This window comes from Staurois parvus, unplaced genomic scaffold (genome assembly GCF_062004578.1).
Source record: "Staurois parvus isolate SC_StPar_1 unplaced genomic scaffold, SC_StPar_1.0 ptg000545l, whole genome shotgun sequence".
NCBI classification, from domain to species: Eukaryota; Metazoa; Chordata; class Amphibia; order Anura; family Ranidae; genus Staurois; species Staurois parvus.
In genome coordinates, this window is record NW_028318341.1 from 232,021 (window position 1) to 252,266 (window position 20,246).

The 20,246-nt window shown below is 46.4% G+C and overlaps 1 protein-coding gene across 1 annotated transcript in view; it reads left to right on the plus strand.

Moving 5' to 3' along the window:
• The first annotated feature begins 6,971 nt into the window (after window positions 1-6,971).
• Window positions 6,972-20,246, plus strand: part of DNAAF9 (dynein axonemal assembly factor 9) — a 208,212-nt gene continuing 194,937 nt past the window's right edge. The window contains exon 1 of the mRNA XM_089690898.1: window positions 6,972-7,157. Within this exon, the coding sequence (XP_089547024.1) occupies window positions 7,105-7,157 (53 nt within the window). The 5' untranslated portion in view covers window positions 6,972-7,104. The remainder of the gene's footprint in view (window positions 7,158-20,246) is intronic.

A 20,246-nucleotide genomic window follows, 5' to 3' on the forward strand; every position in this document is an offset into this window, starting at 1 on the left:
TTTGGATCTCATCTTTAGGGTTGACAGCAATAGATTCCAAATGCAAATAGCACACTTGAAATGAACTCTGGACCTTTTATCTGTTCATTGTAATTGGGATAATGAGAGAATAACACACACCTGGCCATGGAACAGTTGAGAAGCCAATTGTCCCATTACTTTTGGTCCCTAACAAGTGGGAGGCACATATGCAAACTGTTGTAATTCCTATCATCTTGTTCGTTTCATTTCAAATCCATTGTGGTGGTGTATAGAGCCAAAAATGTTAGAATTGTGTCGATGTCCCAATATTTATGGACCTGACTGTAACTGATATTCATGTGTCGGAATAAATGCTGAAAACATGTATCCACCGCTGAAGCGTACACGCTGGAACACGTTATTTCACATTTTTGGCATATCCTATGTAACAGCTGCCTTATCTGTACCTTACGGGAGGTTTTATTACTCGGATTCTTCTGATTGTTCCTAAGATTGTGATTGGTCGGTCATCTGCTATAGGCAGGAATATCCTGTAAATAACAACACCTGCTACAGTAAGTGTACAGCATAGAAAGACCAGGCTGTAGAAACATCCTTACCATGGAAAGGTGAGTATGTCTCATTTCTGTCATCATACTTTCCATGTGTGCGCTGGTTTATTCCCTCTAAAAAAAAAAGGAATGAAAATCACAGAAAAATGATAGGACATTGGTTTTTTTTTTGGTTTGTTTTTTTACTGTTTTCTTTACTAATAGACTTTTGAATATAGAAGACCAAGATATACAAATAAATCACTTGACGGAAATATTACTTTATTTAGAAATCATTTTGGCCACTTCTAGGCCTCATCTGGTTGCTAATGATCCTTGTAACAAGACTGATTGCGAAGGATGCATGCATCATGTCTGGTTGCTAAGGACACTTGTAACGTGGCTGGTTACTAAGGACACGTCTAATATATCTGGCTGCTAAGGATATATCTGTCTGGCTGCTGATTGTAATATGACTGGTTGGTAAGGACACTAGTAGCATGTCTGGTTGCTAAGGACACTGTAACATGGCTTGTTGTTAAGGACACTAGTAGCATTTCTGGTTGCTAAGGACACTAGTAACATGACTGGTTGTTAAGGACATTAGTAACATGACTGGTTGTTAAGGACACTAGTAACATGACTGGTTGTTAAGGACACTAGTAACATGACTGGTTGTTAAGCACACTAGTAGCATTTCTGGTTGTTAAGGACACTAGTAACATGACTGGTTGGTAAGGACACTAGTAACATGACTGGTTGTTAAGGAAACTAGTAGCATGACTGGTTTTTAAGGACACTAGTAGCATGTCTGGTTGCTAAGGACACTAGTAACATGACTGGTTGTTAAGGACACTAGTAGCATATCTGGTTGTTAAGGACACTAGTAGCATGTCTGGTTGCTAAGGACACTAGTAGCATGTCTGGTTGCTAAGGACACTAGTAACATGACTAGTTGTTAAGGACACTTGTAACATGACTTGTTGTTAAGGACACTATTAGCATGTCTGGTTGCTAAGGATACTAGTAACATGACTGGTTGTTAAGGACACTAGTAGCATATCTGGTTGTTAAGGACACTAGTAACATGTCTGGTTGTTAATGACACATGTAACATGACTGGTTGTTAAGGACACTATTACCATGCCTGGTTGCTAACAACACTTGTAGCATATCTGGTTGCTAAAGACACTAGTAGGATGTCTGGTTGCTAAGGTCACTTGTAACATATTGGTTGCTAAGGAAACTAGTAGCATATCTGCTTGCTAATGACATTTGTAGCATGTCTGGTTGCTAAGGACACTTGTAACATAACTGGTTGCTAAGGAAACTTGTAACGTGGCTAGTTACTAAGGATGTTTGTAACATGACTGGTTGCTAAAAACACTTGTATCACGTTTAGTTGCTTTGATACCTGGACAGTATTGGATGCTAACTTGTTGCTATAGGCAACAAGAGATTTTCCTGTGAGCACACTTTCCACACGCAATCTTCTCCTACATCGCTAGGGGGCAGCATGCTCCTAAATGGCCATTCCAGCAGAGACCTGCAGTCACGGGTTTGCCTAGGACTTTGTAACGAATCTGATTGTTATAGACTTTATAACGTGTCTGGTCACTCAGTACACTAGTGACATGACTGGTTGCTAAGGACAATTGCAAAAAATCTGGTTGCGGAGGACACTTGTAACTTGACTGGTTGCTAAGGACACTAGTAGCATATCTGGTTGCTAAGGACACTTGTAACATGACTGGTCACTAAGGACATGTCTAATATATCTGGCTGCTAAGAACTCTTGTAACATGACTGGTTGGTAAGGACACCTGTAACATATCTGGCTGCTAATGACATTTGTAACACAACTGGTTGCTAAGGACACTAGTAATGAATGGTAGCTAAGGACACGTGTAGCATGTCTGGTTGCTAAGGACACGTGTAGCATGTCTGGTTGCTAAGGACACGTGTAGCATGTCTGGTTGCTAAGGACAAGTGTAGCATGTCTGGTTCCTAAGGACACGTGTAGCATGTCTGGTTGCTAAGGACACGTGTAGCATGTCTGGTTGCTAAGGACATGTGTAGCATGTCTGGTTGCTAAGGACACTAGTAGCATGTCTGGTTGCTAACAACACTTTTAGCATGTCTGGTTGCTAAGGACAATTGTAACATGACTGGTTGCTAAGGACACTTGTAACATGACTGGTTGCTAAGGACACTTGTAGCATGTCTGGTTGCTAAGGACACTTGTAACATGACTGGTTGTTAAGGACACTTGAAATATGTCTGTTGCTTGACATTTGGATGCTAATCAGTTGCTACAGGCAACAAGAGATTCCCCCATGAGCACACTTTCCACACACAAACCCCTCCTCCATCACCAGGGGGCAACTAGTTCATTAATAGACCTTCCACTAGACCTGCAGTCACATGACTGCCTGTGGGTTCTTTATGACCGAACCATGCCTGGTTGCTAAGGAATTTGTAACGTGGTGGTTGTTAGGGACACTTGTACAATATTTAGTTGCCAAGGACATTTGTAACATGACCGGCTGCTAAGGACACATGTAACATGTCTGATTGCTAAGGACACTTGCATCACATCTGGTTTCTAATTACACTTGTAACATGACTGGTTGCTAAGGAAACATGGATTCTGACTGGTTGCTAAGGAAATTTGCTCCATATCTGGTTGCTAAGGAAACTTGTAATGTCTAGCTGCTAAGGATATATGTAACATGTCTGTTTACTAAGGAGATTTGTAATATGCCTGGTTGCTAAGAAAACTTGGATTCTGACTGGTTGCTAAGGACACTTGCACTATATCTGGTTGCTAAGAATTCTTGTAACATGTCTGGGTGCTAAGGACACTTGTAACATAACCGGTTGCTAAGGAAACCTAAATTCTGGCTGGTTGCTAAGGACATTTGCTCCATATTTGGTTGCTAAGGAAACCAGTAACATGTCTGGTTGCTAAAAAAAACTTGTAACATGACTGGCTGCTAAGGATACAGGAAACACATCTGATTGCTAAGATTTGGAATATGTCTGGTTGCTAAGGAAACTTGGATTCTGACTGCTTGCTAAAGACACTGGCACTATATCTGGTTGCTAAGGCTACTTGTAGAATGGCTGGTGCCTAAGGACACTTGCAGAATGGCTGGTTGCTAAGGACACTGGTATAATGACTGGTTGCCAAGGACCAGTTAGTACAAGCAACAAAAGCTTTCCCCATGAGCACACTGTTCATACACAATCCCGACCTCCATCACTAGGTGACGCTATCATATGGACATCATAGCAGAGACCTGCCGTCACGTGCTTGCCTCCGATTTGTTTATGACCGAATGTACCACAATGACACCAAAGGGGGGGTAGCTAGCTTTTTTCGCAGACCCCTCAGCGCCGATTCCTATAGACCCATTTCTGGGGCGGCGCAGACTGGTTTTGGATAGTCAGAGGGCACTTGGTGTCCACTCTGAGGTTTATTGCTGGTCACAGGAGGTTCTCATTACTAGCACCTCCCTCTCCTGACTGCGACAAGTGGTATGGCCCGTTGCTGGGATACAGCTGCTGGTGTCCTCTGTGCGGCCGTTATGGGCGTGAGGGTCGAGAGCGCGCTTGCGGGTGTCCGGCGATGAGCGTGAGCGCGCAGTGGTATTTCCAGTCATCCTGGAGGTGCTGTGTGAGGCGAGAGGAATGATTCTCCTCATAGAATACCAGGCTGGCTGTGTCCTCCATATACAGAAGACTACGTACTGTAGAAATCCCTTCACACCTTTATATCCCATCAGTCCAATAATCAGTTCATGGGGCCCCATATCTCCAATCAATACAAATAATAGAGAAATGTCCCTGAGGGATGTAAACGCAGGAGCCCAGCGCTGTAAGGCCTTGGGCACAGTGTGGCATTGCCCGCCGCAGTCCTGTTATAAGTCGCTGATCTCCGCCATTACCTCTACTTACAGATCGCCATTACCGCTATAAGTCGCTAATCGCCATTGCCGCTGTAAGTCGCCGCTTGCCTCCATTACCGCTGTAAGTCGCTGATCGTCATTACCGCTATAAGTCGCTGATCGCCCTTATTGCTATATGTCGCTGATATTACCGCTATAAGTCGCTGATCGCCGCCATTACCACTATAAGTCTCTTATCGCCATTACTGTTATAAGTCGCTTATCGCCATTACCGCTATAAGTCTCTTATCGCCATTACTGTTATAAGTCGCTGATCGCCATTACCGCTATATGTCGCTGATATTACCGCTATAAGTCGCTGATCGCCGCCATTACCGCTATAAGTCTCTTATCGCCATTACTGTTATGAATCGCTTATCGCCATTACCGCTATAAGTCGCTTATCGCCATTACCGCTATAAGTCGCTGCTCGCCGCCATTATCGCTATAAGTCGCTTATCACTATTATCGCTATAAGTCGCTGATCGCCGCCATTATCGCTATAAGACGCTGACCGCCGCCATTACCGCTATAAGTCGCTGATTGCCATTACCGCTATAAGTCGCTGACCGCCGCCATTACCGCTATAAGTCGCTTATCGCCGCCATTACTGCTATAAGTCGCTTATCGCCATTACCGCTATAAGTTGGTGATCGCCGCCGTTACCGCTATAAGTCGCCGATCGCCACCAATCTCCGCCGTTACCGCTATAAGACGCCGATCACCGCCGTTACCGCTGTAACTCGCCGATCTCCGCCATTACCGCTGTAAGATGCCGATCGCTGCCATTACCGCTGATCTCCGCCATTACCGCTATAAGACGCTGATCTCCGCCATTACTGCTATAAGTCGCTGATCGCCGCTATAAGTCGCTGATCACCGCCATTATCGCTATAAGATGCTGATCTCCACCATTACCGCTATAAGACGCTGATCTCCGCCATTACCGCTATAAGACGCTGATCTCCGCCATTACCGCTATAAGACGCTGATCTCCGCCATTACCGCTATAAGACGCTGATCTCCGCCATTACCGCTATAAGACGCTGATCTCCGCCATTACCGCTATAAGACGCTGATTTCCGCCATTACCGCTATAAGACGCTGATCTCCACCATTACCGCTATAAGACGCTGATCGCCACCATTACCGCTATAAGACGCTGATCTCCGCCATTACCGTTATAAGACGCTGATCTCCGCCATTACCGCTATAAGACGCTGATCTCCGCCATTACCGCTATAAGACGCTGATCTCCGCCATTACCGCTATAAGACGCTGATCACTGCCATTACTAGTATACAAAAATAAAAATCAGAGTATATACACCGCCATTTGTAGACGCTATAACGTTCACGTAAACCATGTAATTTATACGGATTGGGATTTTTTTTTAGCAAAGACACAAAACAGAATACATTTTGATCGAAATTTATGACAAAATTAAATTTTTTTATTTTTTTGCTGGACATGTTTTATAGCAAAAAGTCAAAAATATTGTTTTTTTCTTGACTGTCAGCCTTTTTTGCTTATAGTGCAAAAAATTAAAAAACATAAATGCGGTCAAATACCACCGAAAGAAAGCTCCATTTGTGGGGAAAAAAAGGCCATAAACTTCATCTGGGTGCAGCGTTGCGTGACCGCGCAATTTTCAGTTAAAGTAACGCAGCGCCGTAATGTAGAAAATTGCCTGGTTATGAAGGGGGGAGGGGACATCCTCTGCAGGCACATTTTTGGGGAAAAAAAAAAATTGGCCGATTTTGCTGGCAATGATGGGCAAATCAGCCAATCTTTTTACCGATAAAAAATCTGTCATGAGCCGTGACAAAGAATTCCAGTCCGCTATTGTATTTTATATGAAAAGTCTTGCAGTTGCAACAATGTATCTATTTTGTATCCGAATAACACCATCTGTATCCAAAATGTATACATTGTTGCAACCGCTATACTTTTTCAAGTCAAATATAATAGCGGAGCTCTCTGCAGGGACAGACGTAATTAAATGCCGGCTGTAGATCGGATGAAAATTTGGCCGATCTTTTTACAGTTGGTGGCCTATTGAACAAACGATTTTTCTTTTTTTTTTAAACGGCCGGAGATCCGGTCCAGAGTCGGGTGTGGAGATCAGGCCCGGGGCGGGTGTAGAGATCTGGCCCGGGGGCGGGTGTGGAGATCAGGCCCGGGGCGGGTGTGGAGATCAGGCCAGAGGCGGGTGTGGAGATCTGGCCCGGAGGCGGGTGTGGAGATCAGGCCTGGGGCGGGTGTGGAGATCTGGAGATCAGGCCCGGGGGCGGGCGTGGAGATGTGGCCCGGGGGCGGGCGGGGAGACCTGGCCCGGATACGGGTGCGGAGATCTGGCCCGCTAGTCATATTACATACAGGGAGTCCACTGATCACCGGACACCTTCCATACAGATCAATGGTACCACGCTGGGAGACAGGGACAGGCGCAAGCACGTGATAAGGGCGCGCTGCCGCCATTGGAGGAGGAGCTGAGGGCGAGCTCCCTGGCCCGCGCACACGGAGGCGGCGGGGGCGCGCAGTGAGAGGTCGGGAGGAAGGTTGGCCGGTATAGCGGAGGGTTATGGTGAGGTCGGCTCGGAGGATCGCCGTGTAGATCCGGGGATCGGGCTGTGTGGAGGATGATGTCCCAGAGGAGAGGAGGATCGGGGCGGAGCGGATCCCCCCAGGTCAGGTATGAGGATCATACATGTAGAATGTCATATGATGATCATACAACGTATAGAATGTCATATGATGATCATACAACGTATAGAATGTCATATGATGATCATACAATGTGTAGAATGTCATGAGGATCATACATGTGGAATGACATGATCATACAACGTGTAGAATGTTATATGAGGGTCATACATGTAGAATGTCATGTAAGGATCATACAACATATAGAATGTCATATGAGGATCATACAATGTGTAGAATGTCATATGAGGATCATACAACGTGTAGAATGTCATATGCGGATCGAGGTGTAGAACGGTCAGGGGAGGGCCATGCGGGATGTAGAAGGGGCAGAGGAGGGTCATGCGGGATGTAGAAGGGGCAGAGGAGGGCCATAAGAGGTGTAGAAGGGGCAGAGGAGGGCCCTAAGAGGTGTAGAAGGGGCAGAGGAGGGCCCTAAGAGGTGTAGAAGGGGCAGAGGAGGGTCATAGGAGGTGTAGAAGGGGCAGAGGAGGGCCGTACAAGGTGTAGAAGGGGCAGAGGAGGGCCCTAAGAGGTGTAGAAGGGGCAGAGGAGGGTCATAGGAGGTGTAGAAGGGGCAGAGGAGGGCCGTACGAGGTGTAGAAGGGGCAGAGGAGGGCCGTACGAGGTGTAGAACGGTCAGAGGAGGGCCGTACGAGGTGTAGAACGGTCAGGGGAGGGCCGTACGAGGGGTAGAACGGTCAGGGGAGGGCCGTACGAGGTGTAGAACGGTCAGGGGAGGGCCGTACGAGGGGTAGAACGGTCAGGGGAGGGCCGTACGAGGTGTAGAACGGTCAGGGGAGGGCCGTACGAGGTGTAGAACGGTCAGGGGAGGGCCGTACGAGGTGTAGAACGGTCAGAGGAGGGCCGTACGAGGTGTAGAACGGTCAGAGGAGGGCCGTACGAGGTGTAGAACGGTCAGAGGAGGGCCGTACGAGGTGTAGAACGGTCAGAGGAGGGCCGTACGAGGTGTAGAACGGTCAGAGGAGGGCCGTACGAGGTGTAGAACGGGCAGAGGAGGGCCGTACGAGGTGTAGAACGGGCAGAGGAGGGCCGTACGAGGTGTAGAACGGTCAGGGGAGGGCCGTACAATGTCTATAGATTGGGATCTGTGATTTCCTGATGGGAATAAAGATACAGTCAGGTCCATATATATTTGGACACAGGCACAATTTCAGGTATTTACCAAAACATATTCAAGCTATAGTTATATAATGGATACGGGCTGAAAGTGCGCACTGTCAGGTGTAACTTGAGGGTATGTACATCCAAATTGGAGGAAGGGTTTAGGAATTACAGCTCTTAAGAGTAGCCATCCCCCCTTTTCCGAGGGACCAAAAGTAATTGGACAAATGAATATAATCATAAATAAAATGTTCATTTGTAATATTTGGTTGAGAATCCTTTACTGGCAATGACTGCCTGAAGTCTGGAACCCATGGACATGACCAAAGACTGGGTTTCCTCCTTCCTGATGCTTTTCCTGAAGTCTGGAACCCATGGACATGACCAAAGACTGGGTTTCCTCCTTCCTGATGCTTTTCCTGAAGTCTGGAACCCATGGACATTACCAAAGACTGGGTTTCCTCCTTTCTGATGCTTTGCCAGGCTCTAACTGCAGCTGTCTTCAGTTGTTCTTTGTTTGTGGGTCTTTCTGCCTTTTAGTTTTGCCTTTAGCAAGTGAAATACATGCTCAATGGGGTTGAGATCAGGCGATTGACTCGGCCATTGCAGAATATTCCACTTCTTTTCCTTCAGAAGCTCCTGGGTTGCTTTTGCAGTGTGTTTTGGATCATTGTCCATCTGTACTGTGAAGCGCCGTCCAATCAACTTTGCTGCATTTGGCTGAATCTGGGCTGACAGTATATCTGTAAACACTGCAGAATTCATACGGCTGCTTTTGTCTTCTGTCACATCAGCAATGACCCAGTGCCACTGGGAGCCATGCATGCCCATGCCATCACACTGCCTCCACCATGTTTTACAGATGATGTTGTGTGATTTGGATCATGAGCTGCTCCAAGCCTTCTCCATACTTTTTTATTCCCGTCATTCTGGTACAGATTAATCTTTGTTTCATTCGTCCAAAGAATGATTTTCCAGAACTGGTCCGGCTTTTTTAGATGTTTTTTGGCAAAGTCTAATCTGGCTTTTCTATTCTTCAGGCTTATGAATGGTTTGCACCTTATGGTGAACCCTCTGTATTTGCTCTCGTGAAGTCTTCTCTTGATTGTAGACTTTGACAATGATACTCCCACCTCCTGGAGAGCGTCCTTCACTTGTCTGGATGTTGTGAATGGGTTTTTCTTTACCATAGAGAGGATCCTGTGATCATCCACCACTGTTGTCTTCCGTGGACATCCATGCCTTTTTATGTTGCTGAGCTCACCAGTGTGTTCTTCTTTCCTCAGAATGTTTCTGCTATCTCATTTCTGGATTTGTTTTATTTTTGAAGCCTTACAATGGCCTGTTTCACTTGCATGGACAGCTCCTTTGAACGCATGATGTAGGTTCACAGCAATAGATTCCAAATGCAAATCCCACACTTAGAATCAACTCCAGACCTTTTACCTGCTTAATTGATGAAGAAATAACAAAGGAGTAGCCCACACCTGGCCATGAAACAGCTTTTGATTCAATTGTCCAATTACTTTTGGTCCCTTGAAAAAGGGGGGATGGCTACTCTTAAGAGCTGTAATTCCTAAACCCTTCCTCCAACTTGGATGTACATACCCTCAAATTAAACCGGAGAGTGCGCACTTTCAGCCCATATCCATTCTATAACTAAAGCCTGAATATGGACCTAACTGTAATTATATTGGATCAGTAGAAGTCCTCATGCACACGGGACGTTTTTACAGCAGCTGTTTTTGGCTTTTGGCATTTTTTTCTACAGCCAGTAAACCCCCCAGCATGTTATCCTATGTATCCATACACACATAGACTGGAATCAACGTTTTTTGGCAGGAAAACAACCCCAGAACTAGCGGGTTTCTAGAGGAGTATTTTAGCTGTACAAACGTTCTAACGCTGAAAAGTGCAGTAAAATGCGGTAAACCGTCATTTTTGGACTTTTTTAGGGCTGTGAGGCGACCCCCCCCCCCTCCGTAGGGCTGTGAGGCGACGCCCCCCTCTGTAGGGCTGTACGATAACGCACCTTCTAAAGCAGGAATCTCCAGAATTTCTAATCAAAGAGACAGTTTAATGTCTTTCAGACTTTATGGGGAGCAGACTTGCTGGCCCATGCGTTCAGGATTGAAGCTTTCACCACTCCACAATGACTCTGAAATCCACTTTTGGCTCTGATGTACGTTTTTATAATTTAAGGAAAATCTGTTCTTCTTATACAGGATTTATATAGCACCCTCAGTGTTTGGGGGAGTGTGAGATCCGCCGTGGCTGACTTGTTTGTGAATGGTCCCAGTCCAAGGCTGTTGTCTGTATCCTGGGCCCACTCATTTGTGGCCGACCTGGAACACATTCATGTATATTGAATGTCCTGAGACTCGTTATTTCCTCTCTTCTAGATCTGAGACTCAGTAGACACCAGCTAGTGACATATGGATCAAATGACAGCCCTGGAACTTGCATGTCCACAAACAAGTCAGCAACATCGGCTTCCATATTTCTCCCTGACCGCTCCCAGTCCGATCATTCCAGTATGACAACCCGTGTGCTTCGTACTCATCTTCCCTCAGTTGTAAGTGTTACTAAACCCACAACAGTACAATCAGTCTGTATATGCAGCAAAGCATGCTTGTTATACTCACTGTGGAACCTAAGGGGGTAATCCTCTGCATTGTGTAAAAAGGCTGTTTGATCCTGACTTCTCTGATCTTCCCCTTCCAGTATTCCCCTCTTATCTTCTGATAAGACCTATTGTGTGGAGTCACTCTGCACATGCTCAGTTTGGTGTGAATTGCTAGAGTTTTTTTCTCCTTGGAAGAGATCATGTGATCAGCACAGGGTCAATCAGCTGTCCAGACAGAGGTCAGGGGTTATGCAGTCTCATAGGACAATCAGGGGAGAATGAAAACTCCTCCTACAAACTTTAACCAGTGCTCAGCTGGACATTGATAGAGGTCACAAGACTGCTCTAACTGCTGATGAGAAAAGGTACTTAGCAGTTCATATTTACTGAAATAATTGCATTTCCATGTTGTGTGTACTGTGGGAGACCAGATATAGTGAATGCAGGGTCCAGGGAGACTGGATATAGTGAACGCATAGTCCGGGGAGACCAGATATAGTGAGCGCAGGGTCCTGGGAGACCAGATATAGTGAGCGCAGGGTCCTGGGAGACCAGATATAGTGAGTGCAGGGTCCGGGGAGACCGGATATAGTGAATGCAGGGTCCGGGGAGACCGGATATAGTGAGCGCAGGGTCCGGGGAGAGCAGATATAGTGAATGCAGGGTCCGGGGAGACCGGATATAGTGAATGCAGGGTCCGGGGAGACCGGATATAGTGAGCGCAGGGTCCGGGGAGAGCAGATATAGTGAATGCAGGGTCCGGGGAGACCGGATATAGTGAATGCAGGGCCTGGGGAGACCAGATATAGTGAATGCAGGGTCCTGGGAGACCGGATATAGTGAATGCAGGGCCTGGGGAGACCAGATATAGTGAGCGCAGGGTCCGGGGAGACCAGATATAGTGAATGCAGGGTATGGGGTTTAGTATCACTTTAAAGGATCAAAGTGAGAACGATGGGCGTGGCTGGGAACCCTTTTATTTGTTGTATAGTTTATTGTATAACGGACAATTAATAAACAGAATTGAAATTTTTTGGTGAATTAAGATCCACAAGTGGCAGTTACTGTGTATTTCAGGTGTAGCCATGTCCCTGTGTAAAGTGTGCTGTTAGATTTACAGTTACCTTTTGTTTTTTATGTCTAATACATAGGGATTGATTTACCAAAGGCAAATAGACGGTGCACTTTGCAAGTGCAGTTGCTCCACAGCTTCGTAAATGAGGTAAAGCTTTGCTTTACAAAGAATACCCAATTGCAAAGAAAAAAAAACAAGAAACAGCATTTTCCTTGAACGTGATTGGATGGAGGAAGGCGGCATGGCTTCCCCTCATCTGCTAAGCTTTGGAGACCATGCCCTTGCAAAGTGCAATTTCCCTCGCACCGTCTGTTTACCCCACTGTGTGTTAAAGGGCTCTTTTAATCCTCTTGGTTTGATTGTATTGTAGCTGTACTGTCTCTTTATATTGTAAAGCGCTATGCAAGTATATTAATAATAATCCATTAGTGCAAAGTGCATACATGGCTGTTCCTCCTATTACTGTATGATTTATCCATCATCTCACTATTGAAAATAAAAGGAAATAATTCACAAAGATGGACTTTGGACTCTCAGCTGCTGATTCAGGAATTGTCCTGTCTGCATTCCCGCATGTGCCCCATTCTCACTATTGAAAGGTCCTCCCAGTGTATGACAGATCTGTGCCATAACAGTGAATGGACCTGATCTCTTCTATGGATGTTTCCCCCTGCGGTTCCAGTACCGTTAACCCGTGGCTCAGATCTCGCCATGTATTGTGCTTGCCGTTTCACATGCGTATAACCGTAGCATGCACAAGTGTATGGAACCGCTAACAGTGAACTTTTCCTTATGGTCTGTAAACGGACCACTGTTTGTAATCTCTGTTCACGGGCCGCTTCACACTATAGAAACACAGTCCAGATGCCTTCCACATGCGTGTTTGTGAAGCATTGTTGATGTGTTCCAGTGCATTTTTTTATGCATTCCAGTTCATTTCCCTCTCCCCCCTCTCTTTTTCTTCAATTTAAGTAGGACATGTGTGTTCCGGTGCGGTTTTGGTGCATTTTACCGCATTCAAGTACAGTTCTGTGCAGAAAAAATGCAGTATGTTCTACCTTTTTTTTTTTTTTTTTTTTCTGCATCCGGAACGCACTGGAACTGCAAGCATTGATGTGATCTATGACATTGCCAACCATATCACCTACTTTCTGTGCGTTTTGGATGCAGAAAAAAAGCAACTGAAACGCATGTAGTGTGAGCTGGCCCTAAAAGGGGAAAATAGAAAAATGCCCCAGTTGATCCTGCCAGAAATCTAGTGAGGCAATAACATCCTGTGCTGTCTACCTGTGTTGCCCTCTTATCAGTTACATTGTTCCCAGCTTTCTCTGTGGACAAGTATGATGTGTAGTCCTAACACATGTCTGTCCAAAGAAAACTAATGCAGCCATCGTCACATCTAAGGCTAAGTTCACACGAGCCTAATCTCTGAAATGTGATCCACAGAGGATTGCTTTCAAGAGTGTCGGGCATCCAGGAGGCGATCCTGCCATTTCTTGAGGTTTTTTTTTTTCTTGCCATCCTGTGGACTGGATTGTGGTAAGTATACATCTGTGGAGGGGGAGGGGGGCTTAGGTTAGGTCAGGGGAAGGGGGCAAGAAGGAGAAGTACACTTACTTTGTCTTAAAGTGAAGTTATTCCTTAAAAATGAACTCTGGGCTTGAACAAAAAATATCCTGGCAGTGGGCCCCCCCCCCCCCCACAATACAAGGGTTAAATGCCCATTATTTATAGGGGGTAGAGTAGAGGTCTCCAAAATAAAGCCTTTGCAGCATGCAGCCCACTACAAGATTTTACCTGGCCCACAGGTGATGTACTGAGCCTCCATCTCTCCCCTGCTCCCAACATTATCTAATGTAAGGGGGCTTTGTTGGGGCCACTGATGTAAGGTGGGACTCTGTGGATGCTGGGATTCTGATGAAGACACTGATGATGTAAGGGAGGACCGTGATGGTAACACTGATGTAAGTGGGTACTCTAATGGGGGCACTGATGTAAGCTGGGACTCTGTGGATGCTGGGATTCTGATGAGAACACTGATGATGTAAGGACTGTGATGGTGGCACTGATGTAAGGGAAGACTCTAATGTAAGGGGAAACTCTGATAGGGGCACTAATGTAAGGAAGTACTCTGATGGGGACACTGATGTAAGGGAGTACTCTGTGGATGTTGGGATTCTGATGAGGATACTGATGATGTAAGGGAGGACTGTGATGGTGACACTGATGTAAGGGGAAACTCTGATGGGGGCATTGATGTAAGGGGATACTCTAATGGGGGCATTGATGTAAGGGGGTACTCTGTGGATGCTGGAATTCTGACAAGGACACTGATGATGTAAGGGGAAACTCTGATGGGGGCACTGATGTAAGGGGGTACTCTGATGGGCACACTGATGTAAGGGGGTATTCTGATGGGGATACTGATACAAGGGGGACTCTGCTGGGAACACTGCTGTAAGGTGGGGGCTTTAATGTAAGGGGAAACTCTGATGGGAATACATATGTAAGGGGCTACTCTGATGGGCACACTGATGTAGTAGAGTACTCTGATGGGGATACTGATGTAAGGGAGTACTCTGATGGGGATACTGATGTAAGGGAGTACTCTGATGGGGATACTGATGTAAGGGACTACTCTGATGGGGATACTGATGTAAGGGAGTACTCTGATGGGGATACTGATGCAAGGGAGTACTCTGATGGGGATACTGATGTAAGGGAGTACTCTGATGGGGATACTGATGTAAGGGAGTACTCTGATGGGGATACTGATGTAAGGGAGTACTCTGATGGGGATACTGATGTAAGGGAGTACTCTGATGGGGATACTGATGTAAGGGACTACTCTGATGGGGATACTGATGTAAGGGTGTACTCTGATGGGCACACTGATGTAAGGGAGTACTCTGATGGGGATACTGATGTAAGGGACTACTCTGATGGGCACACTGATGTAAGGGAGTACTCTGATGGGCACACTGATGTAAGGGAGTACTCTGATGGGCACACTGATGTAAGGGAGTACTCTGATGGGCACACTGATGTAAGGGAGTACTCTGATGGGCACACTGATGTAAGGGAGTACTCTGATGGGGATACTGATGTAAGGGAGTACTCTGATGGGCACACTGATGTAAGGGAGTACTCTGATGGGGATACTGATGTAAGGGAGTACTCTGATGGGCACACTGATGTAAGGGAGTACTCTGATGGGCACACTGATGTAGGAGAGTACTCTGATGGGGATACTGATGTAAGGGGCTACTCTGATGGGCACACTGATGTAAGGGAGTACTCTGATGGGGATACTGATGTAGGAGAGTATTCTGATGGGGATACTGATGTAAGGGAGTACTCTGATGGGGATATTGATGCAAGCTGGACTCTGCTGGGAACACTGCTGTAAGGTGGGGGCTTTAATGTAAGGGGAAACTCTGATGGGAATACATATGTAAGGGGCTACTCTGATGGGCACACTGATGTAGTAGAGTACTCTGATGGGGATACTGATGTAAGGGAGTACTCTGATGGGGATACTGATGTAAGGGAGTACTCTGATGGGGATACTGATGTAAGGGAGTACTCTGATGGGCACACTGATGTAAGGGAGTACTCTGATGGGCACACTGATGTAGGAGAGTACTCTGATGGGGATACTGATGTAAGGGAGTACTCTGATGGGGATACTGATGTAAGGGAGTACTCTGATGGGGATACTGATGAAAGGGAGTACTCTGATGGGGATACTGATGTAAGGGAGTACTCTGATGGGGATACTGATGTAAGGGAGTACTCTGATGGGCATACTGATGTAAGGGTGTACTCTGATGGGCATACTGATGTAAGGGAGTACTCTGATGGGATTACTGATGTAAGGGTGTACTCTGATGGGATTACTGATGTAAGGGAGTACTCTGATGGGGATACTGATTTAAGGGAGTACTCTAATGGGGATACTGATGTAAGGGTGTACTCTGATGGGGATACTGATGTAAGGGAGTACTCTGATGGGGATACTGATGTAAGGGAGTACTCTAATGGGCATACTGATGTAAGGGAGTACTCTGATGGGGATACTGATGTAAGGGAGTACTCTGATGGGGATACTGATGTAAGGGAGTACTCTGATGGGGATACTGATGTAAGGGAGTACTCTGATGAGGATACTGATGTAAGGGAGTACTCTGATGAGGATACTGATGTAAGGGTGTACTCTGATGGGGATACTGATGTAAGGGAGTACTCTGATGGGGATACTGATGTAAGGAAGTACTCTGATGGGGATACTGATGTAAGGGAGTACTCTGATGGGCACACTGATGTAAGGGAGTACTCTGATGGGGATACTGATGTAAGGGAGTACTCTGATGGGGATACTGATGTAAGGGAGTAATCTGATGGGGATACTGATGTAAGGGAGTACTCTGATGGGGGCATTGATGTAAGGGAGTACTCTGATGGGGGCATTGATGTAAGGGAGTACTCTGATGGGGGCACTGATGTAAGGGAGTACTCTGATGGGGGCACTGATGTAAGGGAGTTCTCTGATGCAGATAGTAATCTAAGAGGGACTCTGATGGGCACACTGATGTAAGGAGGGACTCTGATGGGCACACTGATGTACCGGGGACTCTGCGGGGAACACTGATGTAAGGGGGGCTTTAATGTAAGGGGAAACTCTGATGGGGATACATATGTAAGGGGCTACTCTGATGGGGTGCTGATTTAAGTGAGGACTCTGATGGAGGCAGTGCTGTAAGGGGGAACTCTGATGGGGACACTGATGTAAGAGGGAAGAGATTATTTTTCGGCCTTTGAATATTTGTAAAATTTACAATTCAGCCCTTGCACTGAAACGTTCGTAGACCCCTAGGGAGGAGGAACAGGTAGCATTGCTTATCATGTTCCCCGTTCCAGCAGGCTCCAACGCTATCCTGTTCTCCACCAGAGCCCTGAATTGTGTTCCGTCCCTCGACGTCATCATGTACAATGTGGGGCTATTAACAGTGCTTTGTATGTGGAGGGGGCTAGTGTGGGGTCATGGGTGGCTTAGAAGGGGAGGTTGCAAGGGATCAGTCATATGGACAGAGGGATCCTGCTGAAGTGCAAATTTAGGTATTTCTCCTTATTTCCCCCCCCCCCCCCAAGTATTTCTAGGAACATTTAACCCTTGCAGTCCTTAGGGGGTGTTTTTGTTCTAGTGCAGAGATCAGCTTTAATGGAGTGGTGAGGAAGCATACGGTAGGTAAGTATGTTCAGCGGAGGGAGAGACTCTACAGCAACTATGAATGGGATGAGCAAATCATGTGGAAGCCCCGTCTGTTCTCTATGGGGATGGATGGTGGGGGTGTTTTGGGTCTTCGGCTCCTGCACAGTGATCAGTATTGCTCTATGGGGATGGATGGTGGGGGGGTGTTTTGGGTCTTCATCTCCTGCACAGTGACCAGTATTGCTCTATGGGGATGGATGGTGGGGGGATGTTTTGGGTCTTCATCTCCTGCACAGTGACCAGTATTGCTCTATGGGGATGGATGGTGGGGGGGTGTTTTGGGTGTTCGGCTCCTGCAGAATGATCATTATTGCTCTATGGCAATGGATGGTGGGGGTGTTTCGGATATTTGGATCCTGTACAGTGACCAGTATTGCTGTATGGGGATGGATGGTGGGGGTGTTTTGGGTGTTTGGCTCCTGTACAGTGATCAGTGTTGCTTTATGGGGATGGATGGTGGGGGGGGTGTTTTGGGTCTTCGGCTCCTGCACAGTGACCAGTATTGCTCTATGGGGATGGATGGTGGGGGGTGTTTTGGGTCTTTGGCTCCTGCACAGTGATCAGTATTGCTGTATGGGGATGGATGGTGGGGGGTTGTTTTGGGTCTTCGGTTCCTGCACAGTGACCAGTATTGCTCTATGGGGATGGATGGTGGGGGGGTGTTTTGGGTCTTTGGCTCCTGCACAGTGATCAGTATTGCTCTATGGGGATGGATGGTGGGGGGTGTTTTGGGTCTTCGGCTCCTGCACAGTGATCAGTATTACTCTATGGGGATGGATGGTGGGGGGTTTTTGTTTTGTTTCAGCTCCTGCACAGTGATCAGTAGAGGCTGGGGCCTCTTTGTTTGTGTCAGGCTTTGGCTGGGGCCTGGGATTGTTTTGGCCTGGGACGCCTGGTTACCAGTCACAGAGGAAGTCATCAATTAACGCCATCTGATTCTTGCTGGCTGAGCTCATGTTCCACCTCCTGGAGGCTACTATGGGATGTCTTCCCATGTCACCGCAGCAATTGGCTGGAGAAATGATCCCCCCCACCTTCTCTGTATTGTGTATAGTGAAGGTCAGACGATGGGCCGCCTGGCACAATGTCAGCAGCTGACTCCAGAGGGGCTTTCCTTCATGCTGACAACAATCAGTGGATTGTTCTTATCCGGATTCCTGCGCACGCTCTTCTAAACAATATGGTGTAATTGGCTGTCTATGTGTGCTGATGCAAGGAGTCGGTCTGATGTGAAATCCTGGGAGCTGGGAACATTTGCTGGATGTGTGAGCAGCTGAGGAGAGGATGTTGTCTTCTAAAGAGAACCTGTCATGTTGATGGTTCTGTGCGCCTGCTCACAATGCCAATGAGCACTTACCATTATGATAAATACACACTCCGGGGCTGTGTATTGCAATGTACGGACCACTGCATCGGCTGCTGAGGGGTCTGGGGGGATGGCCAGGATATTTGGAATTGGTTCACATTTTTCATTTTTTTTTTTTCATGAAAAAGGTGAACTTACCCTTTTTATTGACAAATTTTGGTGGGATAATTTACTCAAACTGCAGTGGAATTTCTTTATGAATTTGACATCCCAAAGCGGCAACGTTCACACTTTGCAATTTAGAATCATGGACAGATTCTCTGCGTTTCTGCTCACGCCTTCAAATCACATGGCAATCACTGAAAACACGCAACGCGTGTTTGGGTGTCATTATCCTTCAATGGCTTCCCAAACATGATGCAAATGTCGTACGATATGAACGTGCCGCCATCGCAGCAAACGGGTGACAAATGCGCATAGGGCAGGCCATTACAGTGAATAGGCTGGCACTATGCGATATGCAGAATCGCATGACAATCTCGTTTTAAAAATTGCATAGTGGAATCAATCTGTAGGTGGGGCCTAAAGGAATTGTAGATAAAAACAACTTTTTTTCCAACTACATACACCCCTCCAGAAATGTGCTGCAAATTTAAAAAAAAATTAAGTTTACACTTGTTGCAGGCATTGTCGACCCTTTGAAAAGTGATATGTGGTGGAAAGCTTTTCAGAGGTGTTTGGCAGGTGTTGAGGAGATGATATGTTGCCTCCTTAACACCTTCTATAACCCTGTAAAGCCTGCACCACTGCGCCACAGACCGCTCCCAGTGACATCAGAGAGGAAGATGGCGGCATGGGGCCTGGTGTACAGCCATTCTTTACTATTGGTGACTACACTGTATCTGTGTATCCCATGTGCAGAAATACGCCGCAATATTGTCGTATGTATTTATGTCTGTACATGTGCATGAGGCTTTAACCGCTTCCCATCCGCTCCTATAGCAGAAGTACTGCTACAGGGCGGCACGGGTGCGCAAAAGCGCGCGTGTGTGGTTCCAGGTAGGGGGCGCACATGCGCCTCGGCTGTGAATCAACGTGTCCTGGACAGTGATTGCCGAGCATCTCCGACGGAGGGGAGAACTGTTTGTAAACAATACAGTTCTCTCACCTGTCAGCTTGTGCACACTGCTTTGCATGGCTGAGCATAGCACAGCCATACAAAGCAGACTGCTTACAGTGAAGCACACTATGTAAAATGGCACACAGTTAACCCTTTGATCGCCCCTCATGTTAACCCCTTCCTGCCCAGTGCCATTAGTACACTGTCAATGCTTTTTTTTTTAGCACTGATCACTGTTTTGGTGTCACTGGGGATGTCAGTGACACCAAGTCAGTTCCCCCCGTGTCAGAATGCCTGCTGCAGTCCCGCTATAAGTGGCTGATCACCACCATTACTAGTAAAAAATTTTTTTTTTAAACCCAGTGTATATATCTATTTGTAGATGCTAACTTGTAACTTTCACATAAACCAATTAATTTACACGTATCGGATTTTTTTTTTTTTTAAGCAAAGACATGTCGCAGAATACATTTTGGCCTAAATTTATGACAAAATGTATTTTTTTTTCTGGACATGTTTAATAGCAAAAATCTTGTTTTCTCAAAATTGTTGGT